Raw genomic sequence first — 13,977 nt, forward strand, 5'->3', positions numbered from 1 at the left:
TTTTATTACCCTTGACATTTTTTGACAGAGTCCTGGAAAGTCCTTGAACTTTTTTCTGAAAATTTATTTCTGTCTGGACCCTGAATCACATGCATGTGCTAACTACACACAGTGTACAGAACTCTGGCATCTAAAAGAGAAGGTTTTTATCATTTCGTCTAAAAATCTGTTTTTGAAGGATGATAGCATTTAGCTTGAATTTGGTTCTCAAGGTGCTCAGAAAACATTTTTGGCTGCCATTGCTCATAAAATTCAGTGTCCACACCAAATGAAGATGTTGAGTTCTGTTCACAAGAGGGAGTTTTTGTGTGTACAAAGTATACCAGTTTAAAATGAACATGGATTGTTAACTTACTGAATTTTTATTGTTGGCTTAAATAAGTTAATTGTCAGCTTATTTCAATGATTTTGATTAAAACACCGAAGTGAGATTTAAAAAAAAAAAGAGTCAGATTACTGAAGTCTTTATACAATGACTAGTTGAAAAAGAGTAGCCCATAGTTAGCAGCTTTTTGTAGTGTGGGAGAATCATTATGAAAACTGTTGTTGATTGTCAGCATCAGAGGTTATTTGATCATTACTAAACGTTTTTTTTTTTTTTTTTTTTGTTGTTGTTGTTCGCTTCCTAATTCCACTTTTTGCTTGGCTTATGTTAAGTTTTTAGGATTATCATCATCTTCCTCTGGGTTCTTAGGCTGCAAGTCCCAGATTCATTCATATATCTCTACAAGTGGTCATAGAATTGTGTGACCCCTCCGATTAGGCAGCCACACTCTGTTTTCAAAAAAGTTATGGGAATATGACAGGCTAGCATTGACAAAGGTATCTTGCATTAAAATGCATCATTTCTGGGTTCCCTGCATACTTGGATGAAAGGAGATGGTCACATGTAAAACTGTTTGATATGTTTCTAGACTTGCAGAAGTCTTTTGGTTTAATTATTTGGTGCAGAAATGATCTCAGGGTAAAGTGGAAAAGTTTTTGTTTATGGACACGCACGCATGCAAAAAAAACCAAAAAAAAAAAACCCCCAAAAAACCCAACCCAGCCAAAACAAGAAGAATGATCAGGTGGGGAGTGGTATCACTTGTGATATATAAATGTGTTGCTCAACTTGAGTGTGGTCATGTATGAGAGTTTCAGAATGAGTGGCATGGGAGTAATGCCACTGAATATGGTGCAGATGATAGGCCAGCAAAAAAAAAAAAAAGGGGGGGGGAAAGGTGATGTTGCATATAGACATGCCACTGACATGACTTAAGGGTGAGATGGTCTCATGGATAAAGTAGGGAACACCATTACACTGTGTGTGTGTGTGTGTGCGTGTGTGTGTGTGTCTGTTGTGCATGTATTAAAAAAAAAAAAAATCCTGAAAAAGGAGAAACAGGGTATCAGTTGAAATAACTTCCTATGGTTGAGGTGCAGGATGAGCTATCTATTACTGTTTAGTTTTGAGTGATACAGAAAGGAAAGACTGCTGAAGACGACTTGTACACAGTGACAGGGAAAGATATTTTACCATTACAGGACACGGGTGATTCATTGACAGACTGTTTTCAAATGGGGGGTTCGTTGATGAACTGTTTTGAAATGGGTGATGCACTGACGCAAATATAGTTGCACACGGTACACGCACATACATATACATATATGTAAACGCAGGATGTCAATTCAGGAAGCCTGATGTGTGGTGGGTCTACTGTTGTCTTATGTAGTGTGTGGATGTATCAGTGAACTGAAATGAAGGGAAGCACGTGTTGGACGTCTGACCCCATAGTCTTTCTGTTTCATTCTCGTGTGCACTACAGGTGATGGGCAATGTTAGTGTGGAAACTCCACTGCTGCAGAGACTGGTCTTTTTGAGAGGAGTCACACCGAAATCCTGTTAAAAAGAATTCCATTATGGAATATCATGTATACATATATTTATTTACATACTAGAGAAACATAAGAATTCCTCAACAGAATCATATGTACATATGTATGTGTATATTTGCTAGAGAAACATAAGAACACCACTGTGGAATATCATTTATACATTCATATTTGTTTACATGCCAGAGAAACTGTTTTAGAAGCCTTCCACCTTGGGATGATATCTATGTTTTAAGAGGGCAGAGGAAGTAGAAAAAGGACACACAGGGAAACAGAGAGATGCTTCAGATTTTACAGTTCATATCACCTGAATATTTTTAAAATCTTAAGTGTGTTCTTGCTGATGTTGCAAGTTTTTTTTAACCAAATTTTGTTGTTTTTTTCTTTTTAAACATGATCATTTCTTTTTGTGTATTGTGACAAGTACAAGCAAATATGACACAAGTTAATACAATGGTTGAGACAGTGATGTGAAAATACCTCACCACCATTACCCACCCTGTTATCCCTCCCCTCCAACAGCAAAAAGAAGCACTAACGCCAAGACACATCTGTCTTCAATTTGATTCATACATCAGCCGGCAGGACCTGCAGACGACAGCTCTGAATGTCACCTGACATGGACTGACTGACAGATTGTGTGACAGGGAAGAAAAAGAAAGAAAAGAAAAGACAGAGAAGTTTAAAGCTGATGATTAATGATGGCTGATGCTGCATCTGTGGTGGTTCATTCAGGTTTGGGATGAAGTAATACAGTCTGTTTCTCTCCACCATCAGTCACTTCCTCTTATACAGATGCAATCACAACATAGCACATTTACCAACTGTGGTCTGTGTGTGTATGTATATGTGTGTGTGTGCATGTATGTGTGTGTGTGTGAGAGTGTGTGTGTGTTGAGTGTATGTGCATGAGTGAATGTGCATGAGTGAATGTGTGTGCATGTATGTGTGTGTGTTGAGTGTGTGTGTGTGTGAATGTGTGTGTGTGAACTACGGAGTATTCCATTTTCCTTCTTTGTGAAGACAGCACAGTGCATCATAGAGACAGTATTTTGAACATGCAGCTTTCATGAATGGCGGTTTTCATGTGTCTGGGTTTGCTAAACACAGCAGCAGAGGATATCAACTGTCATAATGAAATGTTTTTTTCCTCAGAGCTGCCACTTTATCTGTACATATCTAAGAAGCATCATATATGTACCTTGCTCGGCTTTCAACAGATTTTGTCTGTATCTGAGAAGCCTCATTGTTTTTTGATTCAGCTACAATTTCCGTGAATGTTTTCATGTCAAGATTTGGCTTCAAAAATTGAAGGTTGTTTTTGAATTCTGTTTTTTTACTCGCTTGATAATGCTACGCAAGCCCAAAATGCTGATATGAGTTGTGAGAAAGTGTGCTGCTGAATTGTCATGGCAGGTATGCATGTGTGTTTGCACGTTTTATTATTTATAGGCGTGTTGTTGGGGTTTTTTAACAGTGACTTCTCAGACAAGAGGTGAATAATGGAACTAGCACCTTTTGATCATTCTGTCTGTCATGTGTCAGGGGGAAGTGACTCACAAGTACATGTGTGGGTGTAAACAAATAATATTTTGCTTTCTTTGTGCGTGTGTTTATGCGTCTTTTGTTTCATCTCATTGATTCAGATTTTAAGGCATGCGTGTGGAAGTTGTGAGTGAACGCACTTTGATTTGTTTCTGCACAAGATTCAGAGCTATATAAATGCCTTATATAGTAGTAGTAGTTGTAGTAGTAGTAGTAGTGTGGATGTGTGGCATTTTTCTTAACGATGAATAATTTTATGCACCATGTGATAATCATTTGCAGTTTATATCTCACTTTAAGCAGTGTTTATGGAATCAATCCTGTATCTGTATTCTACAGATCCACATTTATTTCTTCCTTACATGCTTGTGTGTGCATGCAGATGTGAGTGTATGTGTATGTGCGCTTATGTGTGTGTTATTTTTAAGCGCTTTAAAACACAGTATAAACGTATGATTATTATTATGTTTCATGGTATGTTTTGTTTCATTACGACTCATTATTTTGGTTTATTTTTTTGCTAAATTTGACTTAATCGTAATTAAAATATAATTTCTTTTTCATTATCATTATTTTTGGTTTGCTTTTTTCTTTAATTTTATTAGCATTGATTTGAAGTTAACTTTGTAACAGTTAACTTTACGTTTTTTTTGTAAATTGTTTAGATTTTCACTTTCACTTGAAAACTTTGCTGGTGTTACTAGTCATAATCAACCATTTGGTGTCATAGACAGTACCATGTCAAACTGATGCAGTGTCCGGGTTCCTCCCAGTGCTACTCAACGGCCTTGAGCGTCTGGCGGAGTTGCTAACTCTGATGCCTCAGGTTTAACTCACTCTGAACGATGGAACGCTGTAGCGTTCCTGACGCAAGGTAGCGTTCCGGATGACGGAATGCTATAGCAATTTCGACAATTAAATTTTTTTCCACATTTTCCTCATGGGGTAGCATAAAAATTGCAGTTACACTGGGCATTGCGAACGTGTCAAGGGTTGAATGGTCACTGGCCAGCTGTTGACCTTGGTACCCCACATGACAAGCTAATCTGCATACGTATCAAAATGGCGTCCCAGGCGATACAGGTGGAAATTTTGGAGCAAACTAGATCATGACAGCGGCTTTTTGCTGCTGCTGAAGTGTTTGAAATGCTTCAAACTGAAGGTTTCGACATCGACAAGGATGATGAAGATGTTCAATAAAGTGTCTGCAGTGAAGAAAGCTACCAGCAACAAGGTACTGACAGTGTTTCAGCTTCTGAAGGCTGTGAAGAGAGGGAGGGGGTAGGCGTACACACGACATGAGAAGAGGGGTCAGTGGGTCAAGTACAGGGAGTTTCATTCAGTTACTTTGTGTTTTGTATTTTTTGTGATTTTTTCCCTAACCCTAACAAATGGGTTGACCGTCGGCAGGGGAAAGCAAGGGAGAAAACTATTCGTCCGGAGTGAGTTAACGGCACTGAGAGAGGAATCCAGGATCTGCATCAGTTTGACATGCTACAGTATATATTACCAAACAGGGAGTATAATTCAAACTCTTCCTGTCTCTCTTTTTCTCCCGATGGTGAAGATTTTTTAAATACAAATTTTGATGTAAATAATGCTTGTTGATATGTCAGCAGTTGTTTATTTTTTGATGATCATTATTGCGTTGTTTGGTTGGGCTTGCTGTCTTCCATTGTAAACAGGTACAGCCCGTCTATGTCGGTCACCTGTCACTGACAGTGAATTGTGTCAGTGATGATTTCACACCCAGCATTTTGTCCATAGAGTAGCCAGTCCTGAGTCTGTCTGTAAGTGTTACTGAAGTGTTATTTGTCAGTGATTGGAGATCAAGTCATTTCATTATAGAGTGTCCTCATTATAGTTATTTATAACAAGAAGTGGTTTCCCAGCGCTTTCTTAGTCCAGAATGAAGTTATAATTTTTGTAGACTGATGCCCTCAAAGTTGATAAAACTTAAGCTTTCAGTTTCAAAATTCATGAAAATGGTAAATGTCTGTCACAAAGATTACAAATTTGAAATCAATTTCTTAGTTCTACTTTCAAAAAGTACATAGCTGCAAGAGGTAGTTTTATCGCTACATTCTTTGTAATATTTTAAAGACAATCTTATAGATTATCTTGATATGTTTTGAACATGTGTATGCATTTTGAGGAATGGGATGGGTAGTAAGGTCACATTATTGAAAGAGCGTGGATTACGTTGTAATCAACACACAAGTTTTGTAAACAGAGTTCATTTCTTAGTTGTTTTTCATGTTATGTGTTCTTTTGTTCATCTGTTTGTAATCTGCAGTACCCCAAAATGGATAAAAGGAAATTCAATCTTCAATCTTGAAGGGATGAAAATGAGAAAGGCCTTTGGTTTTACATTGTTGGTCGTCAAGTTTTCTGTTTGGCTTAGTCAACAAACAGCAGGCTGATTTTAACACAAGTTCAGTTGGTCTTTTACCCTTTTATATTTTTTTAATTGGATGGCGTTATTATTGTCAACAACAAAAAAAGGGGAGGGGTTGCTGAGGGACAAGAATGATGAATGGGGTGTGAGGGTGAGAATGATAAATGGGGTGTGAGGGTGAGAATGATGAATGGGGTGTGAGGGTGAGAATGATGAATGGGGTGTGAGGGTGAGAATGATGAATGGGGTGTGAGGGTGAGAATGATGAATGGGGTGTGAGGGTGAGAATGATGAATGGGGTGTGAGGGTGAGAATGATGAATGGGGTGTGAGGGTGGCCAGGGGTCTTCTTTTTTGTCTGCATTCATGAACTCCAACTCCCATGTGGAGTGATGGCTTAGAGGTAACGCATCCGCCTAGGAAGCGAGAGAATCTGAGCGTGCTGGTTCTCCCCCTCCACTAGACCTTGAGTGGTGGTCTGGACGCTAGTCATTCGGATGGGACGATAAACCGAGGTCCCGTGTGCAGCATGCATCTAGCGCGCGTAAAAGAACCCACGACAACAAAAGGGTTGTTCCTGACAAAATTCTGTAGAAAAATCCACTTCAATAGGAAAAAACAAAAAAAACTGCACGCAGGAAAAAATACAAAAAAATGGCTGGCGCTGTAGTTTAGCGACGCGCTCTCCCTGGGTAGAGCAGCCCGAATTTCACACAGAGAAATCTGTTGTGATAAAAAGAAATACAAATACAAATGTTCACTTATATGTATAAGAGGGCCTCCACATGTATGGCAGTTTTCACTCAACCATGTTAGCAGTCGCACTCAATTTTTTTGGATGTGCATACTGGGTATGAAAGTACTGCCATAACCCATCAAATGCAGACACAGATCACAGGGTCTCTAACATGTGTTTGATCCTTTTCAAGCACATGCACACAACAAAGGTTCAGGCACTAGCAGGTCTACACATCTGTTGATCTGTGAGATCAGAAAAATGTCCATCCTTCACCCACCAGGCACCACAGCTGGGATTTGAATGTAGGATTTAAAATGGAACGCTTCAATTTATTTGGCTGTTGCACCTGTCTTGAGATGGATGTGAAGAGATGATGGTTCTTGATGATTTCAGAGCTGTAGCCATGTCAGCTCATGGGTTTATTTTACATCACTTTCACTTTCAGTAGCTCAAGGACAAATCCATATACTCTACACATCTGCCAAGCAGATGCCTGACCAGCAGCGTAACCCAACGCGCTTAGTCAGGCCTTGAGAAAAAAAGGGTGAATAAATAATAGATAAATACATAAAAAAAACAACTACTATTACCAATAATAATATGTATAAGGCGCAAAAACTTGATGAAGTCAACTATAAGGGTACATAAATAAATAAATAAATAATATATATATATATTTTTTAATTTAAAAAAAAATAGAATATCGGTTCTTCCTTGAACAACCCTCACACCCAGTCTGTCCCCTCTGCCCTTTTTACTGACTGTTTCTTTTTAAAGTCAGCATGACTGAGGCCGGTTCTCTGCCCTTTTTACTGAATGTTTCCTTTTAAAGTCGTCAAGATTTGAGGCCAGTTGTTCTACTAAGGATGTACATAGAGTAATTACTTGGCTAGTTTATTTTGTTAACAGTTTCATTCCCATGTACTTGTGCTTGTGTGACTTGTTTGCAGTACATTGCAGCCATACTCAATGAGGTGTGCTTGTAGTTTCTTTTTTATTGGTGGAAATCCACTTCACAATGGACTGCTCATTTGGGGCAAACTTTTTGTCTTTTTCAATGATTTGTGAAATGAGGTGCTGAATATTGTTTCAGGGTAGTATATTAGTGATCCATCGTGAATAACTTGACTTTTCATCTCAAGGTTGTGCCTTCATACAAGACAAGGACATTTAGAAATGTAACTGTTGAAGAAACATGCCAACAGATGCACATCAGTACGAATGTGATAAGGCATTGATACACACACACTCGAACTTAGAGGCAGGCAGTGATGTGTGCACCTATAAATGGATTTGACCATCTGCATGTGTTTGTACACAAAGGAAAAGGGTTCAGGCACTAGCTGGTCTGCATGTCTTTGTACAGGGAGACTGGAAAAGTCTCCACCCTTGACCTCACCAGTGCTGTAATTGGGGTTCAAACCCAGGACCCTCAGAATCAGATGTTCAAGGCTTGAACTCACTCCGGACAGTGGAACACTGTAGCGGTTTTGACAATTAAAAATTTGTCCATGTTTTCCTTATGGGGTAGCATAACAATTGCAGCTACACCCGACATTGCGAACGTGTCAAGGGTCGAACACGCTCCACAGCGAGCCAGTGAGTTCAGGACCCCACATGACAAGCTAATCTGCATATGTATCGAAAATGGAGCCAACTAGATCATGACAGTGGCTTTTACCGCTGCTGAAGTGATTGAAATGCTTCAAAGGTTTCAACATCGATGAGGATGATGAAGACGTTGAATAAAGTATCTCTGCAGTGAAGAAAGCTACCATCAAGAAGTTACTTATAGTGACTCAGTTTCTGAGAGCAGTGAACAGGGAGGCGGGTGGGCGTTCACATGACGTGAGGAGAGGGGTCAGTGGGTCAAGTACAGTGAGTTTCATTCAGTTACTTTATGTTTTGTATTTTTTGTGATTTTTTTCCTAACCCGAACAAATGGGTCGTCTGAAGGGAAAAGCAAGGGAGAGAACTATTCGTCTGGAGTGGGTTAACCACTTGGCTGTACACCCTTCAACTGAAATTTTAATATACACACATTGTTTGGAAAAATGACCTGCACACAAAAATAATGAAATGTCAAGCACAAACTTAAATTGCTACTGATGACATTAGCATCACATCACCACACACTGTACATTTTATTGTCCAGAATTCCATTGGGATTACATTCAGACAAAAGGATCTATAGTTACTCAGTATGTGGGTTTTGAAACCTTTTTCTTTATTTCCGAAGCGGGTAAATGAATTTGAATACAGTAAATTCATGGTGATTGAATGTGCACTATTTCATGGTTAAAATCAACATATACCCATGACATTTTTACTGTATTTATTTGATTGAATCAATTAACTCTGTATTCTTTATTTATCTGAACTTTGCGATGTGTTTTGTTGATGAAATGATGGAAATGTTAAAACTTCCTGATTCAGTTATTCTCCATCGTGGTGCAGTATTTCTGTTTGTTGGTGGTTTTTTTTTTTTTGGTTTTAATTTTTTGGGTGTCTTTTGTAACATTCTTTTATGAGATGACTGCAGAAGTGACACATGTTCATATTTGCATACACACACATAAAAAATATTCATGCATACTGTCCTCATATTTTCACACAAATAAGCTAACACACACATATTTTCACACAAATAAGCTAACATACACACATACATGCATATATACACACGCATGCATACACACACATAGAAGTGTATACACACCTGCACATGTAGTTACACAAAAGTCCAAGGAGTGATTTGGCTTTTAGATTTTACACATTGACTGTACAGCTTCACAATAATTTCGGGCATTAATTACTAACCGTTACAATTATTTACCCATAAACAAAACAGAAATGCGTCCCTTCAGATTCGACACTGCCACACAGCAAAAAAATATCAAACCTGAATGTGTTTCAAATTATGTTTGATATATTTAGAAATTGAATCTGTCTTTTACTGCATGCATGATTGTGTACGCAGCATGAACATCCATGGAAAAATAAAACTGGTTGTATGCAGTGTAACGTAATGGTTTCTTTAGTGAAGAGCGTGTGACAGGTTGTTCATTTGCTCTTCAGTTCACCACCCATCCACCACCCACTGGGAATGTCGGGGGCTTTGTCAGTGTAAACAGTGTCCTCACTTTCTGGAAATTGTGTGTTGGAAATGTTCTCTTTCCTTTTACTCTCCGTTTCTGGATTTTTCCTATTCTTTCTGTGGTCTCTTTCTTGTTTTCTGCCTTACTGATTGATTCACCAGGATTAACAAATAGTAAAGAATTGCATGAAAGGCTTGACCTTTTATTTTAGTTTCTAGTAAAGGGCAGCTGTTGAGATGTGTCTGGGAAAGGGTCATTTTTGGATCTGTGGTGTAGATAAGTACCTGTCATAAAAAGGGTATTTTGTGGGTGAGGGGTGAAGTCTGTAGTATGCGTTGAAAAGATCATGTCATAAAGGAGTGCTTTTCTGATAGGATTGAAATATGTAGCAGACGTGATCTTTTCATGAAGTCATACACATCCTGACAAATCACTACACAAGCTCAGTACACACTATCTATTGTATAAAAGCACATTTATTCTCTATAAACATGAACTTTGCTTAAAAATGTATTTTATTTTTATTAATACATGTGTTTGATTTGAAGCTTATTATTTTCAAAGCTAGATCCAGCAAATCCTCTTCAATATATTTTTTTCCCCATTCAAATGCTAATAATACCAAACTAAATTTCTGACAGATGTTTGGCATAAACTATGACAATATGGTTTCCCTATACAAATTAGTGCATATATGTTTGTGTGTGTGTGTGTGTGTGTGCATGTAATGAGTATGTCTATGTGGACACACCATTCAGCTCTGAAAATTCCTATCAGTGCACAATCAAAACACTGATGTATTCCATTCCAGACCATAACAGCCTGAAACATCTTGGCTTACAAGCCAACACACTGTGCATGCGACAAGCATTATATCCACCTTCACCCCTCAACAGCTGCTGACGAGAAAGCTCATCAGTGAAGAGCTGTCAGCCAAATGAGATAAGACAGTTTACAGGCCAGGTTGTCTGTCACCATTCTTTATTGAGACTCGTTCTTCTTGGGACTGCATTTCTTTTGATCGGGGAAACAATTTATACCCTTGCCAAATTCACAAAAAAAGAAAACGTAACTGCACTTCAAACAAGCCATATCGATCCCATTTCAGTTTTTCTTTCACTGCACAAGCAACACTTCCAGATTTTTTTTTTGCTTGCTTTTTGTTTGTTTTATCTGGGGGTAGGAGGGGGGGGGGGGGAGTTTTTTTTTTCATTTTGATGTTGTCATATTCTTGACAATCCAGGTACATGGCAATTAGAAACTGATTCAGCAACTATCCGATGTCCATCCATTGATGATTTCACTGAAAAGTACTGTTTCCACATTCTCACTCTCCCTCTCTCACAGCTGAAATATGAACTTTATAATAAAGATCACAAATATATACTACTTACAGGAAGATGATTCTTCAACACAAATGTATAAAAAAAAAAAATTGAAAAGTTACCATTCAAAAAGAATACCCAGACAAATTTATTACCAATGTTAATACCAAAGAATAATACCAACAGAAAAAGAAGGGAGATACAGAGATGGAGAGAGAAGTAAATGTCTTAGAATAGAAAAAAAAAAAAAAAAAAAGATTGGTAAAAACAACGCAAGCAGAACATATCACAGTTTGAAGGCAACACTGGTCTGAAGTTTGTTGAGAGAGAAAGACCATCACCAGATATCATCATCAAAGTCATCACGTTCACTGAAACAGACAGCATCATCGGATCAACGCTAAACACAACATTTATTCCCCTTCATCATAATAATAAAATTATATATAGCACTGAATCTTGTGCAGAGACAAATCAAAGTGCTTACACACCACTCGTTCACACACATAACTCTAATTCATAGGAATGAAAGGTAAATCTTTAAAACACTTCAAAATGACGGGCGCAATAGCCGAGTGGTAAAAGCGTTGGACTTTCAATCTGAGGGTCTCAAGTTCGAATCTCGGTCACGGCACCTGGTGGGTGCAGGGTGGAGATTTTTACGATCTCCCAGGTCAACATATGTGCAGACCTGCTAGCGCCTGAACCCCCTTCGTGTGTATACACAAGCAGAAGATAAAATACGCATGTTAAAGATTCTGTGATCCATGTCAGCGTTCGGTGGGTTATGGAAACAAGAACATACCCAGCATGCACATCCCCGAAAAACGGAGTATGGCTGTCTATGTAGTGGGGTAAAAACGGTCATGCACGTAAAAGCCTGCTCGTGTACATGTATATGAGTGAACATGTGAGTTGCGGCCCACGAACGAAGAAGAAGAAGAAGAAGAAGAAGAAGAAAACACTTGAAAATAGAAAGCTCCAGAAACTGAAGACCAAGAAGAGGAAAAGAAGGGTGTGGGGGGAGAAAGCTATTTTAGAAAGAGGTAGGTTTTAAGGCCAGACTTGAAAGAGATAAGTGCACAGACTTCACAAAGCAAAAGAGAGAGCTCATTCCAAGTATAATGTCTAGAGACACAGAAAGAGCAGTGGCCAACTGTGGAGTGTTTGAATCTGGGAAGGCGGAAACAGAGAGGGCCTGAAGTTGGTCACACAGAGTACAGAGCCCAAACCTGGGCATGAAAGACATAAAATAAACTTTAATTACACATACTTAACCGAAACTTTTACCAGTAGATCAAAACTTCTGATGAAAAAATAGCTGGAAACTTTACTTTGGGGACATTCCGTTACTTATGACACATAACAACGTCCAGTCATAATGTGTCACATGCACACACACACAAAGCACGAGCACACACACACACACACAAACCAATGAACAAAAAACCAAATATTTTGATAAAAAGTGAAAAATTATATATATATATATAAAAGAGCCCACAGACATGAAGCAACTCACCTCTTGGCATCGTCCACCACAGAAATGTCAGACTGTGAAGGGCTTCTCACCTGTTACACAACACATTTCTACATTACACACTGTCGCAGAAATGTTGTCCACCTTTTGGAATGGATAAACATATACATTGGGATATATATATATATATATATATATATATATGGATGTGGAGTGATGGCCTAGAGGTAACGCGTCCGCCTAGGAAGCGAGAGAATCTGAGCGCGCTGGTTTGAATCACGGCTCAGCCGCCGATATTTTCTCCCCCTCCACTAGACCTTGGTGGTGGTCTGGACGCTAGTCATTCGGATGAGATGATAAACCGAGGTCCCATGTGCAGCATGCACTTAGCGCATGTAAAAGAACCCACGGCAACAAAAGGGTTGTTCCTGGCAAAATTCTGTAGAAAAATCCACTGTGATAGGAAAAACACCTAAAAAATTTTTTTTTAAATTAAAAAAAAAGGGTGGCGCTGTAGTGTAGCGACACGCTCTCCCTGGGGACAGCAGCCTGAATTTCACACAGAGAAATCTGTTGTGATAAAAAGAAATACAAATATGTATATATGTGTGTGTGTGTGTGTGTGTGTGTGTGTGTGTGTGTGTGTGTGTGTGTGTGTGTGTGTTCCTGCATGCATGTGTGTGTGAGTATGTGCATGCATAAGCATTAAATTATCATTTTTATTATACTAATTTTATTTTTACCATTCACATCATTACTATTGCTGTAAACATGATAACTGCTACAGATAGTAAACTATTGCCAAAATCTCAAGTCTGTGCTTTATATATATATATATATATATATATATATATATATATATATTTCAGAAGAGAAAATGAAGAAAATAACTCTACTATATCAAAACAAAAAAAAACAAAGAAAAAATAAGCCCTCTGTGTGTGTGTGTGTGTGTGTGTGTGTGTGTGAGAGAGAGAGAGAGAGAGAGAGAGAGAGAGATTCAAGATTCAAGATGGTTTATTCAATCAAGGCCATAGCCCCATATGAACAGGGGGCAACAACAAAATTTTGTTTTGTATGTGTCATTGTAATTGTTAATGCAAACAGTGCAGCATATTCCATAACAAGCTCCAATAAAACTAGGATATAAGTGTCTCTCTTAAATGAAATGCTTTAGAGAGAAACAAAGCGAAACCACGTATAGTGTTTTCATCCACCGATGACATAAGTAAACACAGTCAAAACGTACAAGGATATACATGATATTTTTTAGGAATGAGCTGGTTTCGTAGATCATTAAGGACAGGACATTTCAAAACAAAATGGACTTCATCCTCTCTGGATTCCCCGCACAAAGGACACATTAAACCAGAATGACAAATGGATTTATAACGATATCTATGTATGTTTAATTCAGAGATACCAAATCGGAATCTAGTTAGAATAAGTCGTAGGTGTCTGTTTAAATCAATCAAAAGGTATCGCTTCACTATGTGATCTGAAACATAAACTCGATAC

At 38.3% G+C, this 13,977-nt stretch overlaps 1 protein-coding gene across 3 annotated transcripts in view; it reads right to left on the bottom strand.

The window, feature by feature from the left end:
* Positions 1-2,806: 2,806 nt before the first annotated feature.
* Positions 2,807-13,977, bottom strand: part of LOC143299168 (centriole and centriolar satellite protein OFD1-like) — a 43,912-nt gene continuing 32,741 nt past the window's right edge. For all 3 annotated transcript variants that reach the window (XM_076612305.1, XM_076612306.1, XM_076612304.1), the window contains exons 28-29: positions 12,502-12,551; positions 2,807-11,350 (exon numbers count right to left, since the gene is read on the bottom strand). In XM_076612305.1, coding sequence (XP_076468420.1) covers positions 11,317-11,350; positions 12,502-12,551 — 84 coding nt within the window. In that variant the 3' untranslated portion in view covers positions 2,807-11,316. The remainder of the gene's footprint in view (positions 11,351-12,501; positions 12,552-13,977) is intronic.

The sequence above is a fragment of the Babylonia areolata genome, chromosome 24 (assembly GCF_041734735.1).
Source record: "Babylonia areolata isolate BAREFJ2019XMU chromosome 24, ASM4173473v1, whole genome shotgun sequence".
NCBI classification, from domain to species: domain Eukaryota; kingdom Metazoa; phylum Mollusca; class Gastropoda; order Neogastropoda; family Buccinidae; genus Babylonia; species Babylonia areolata.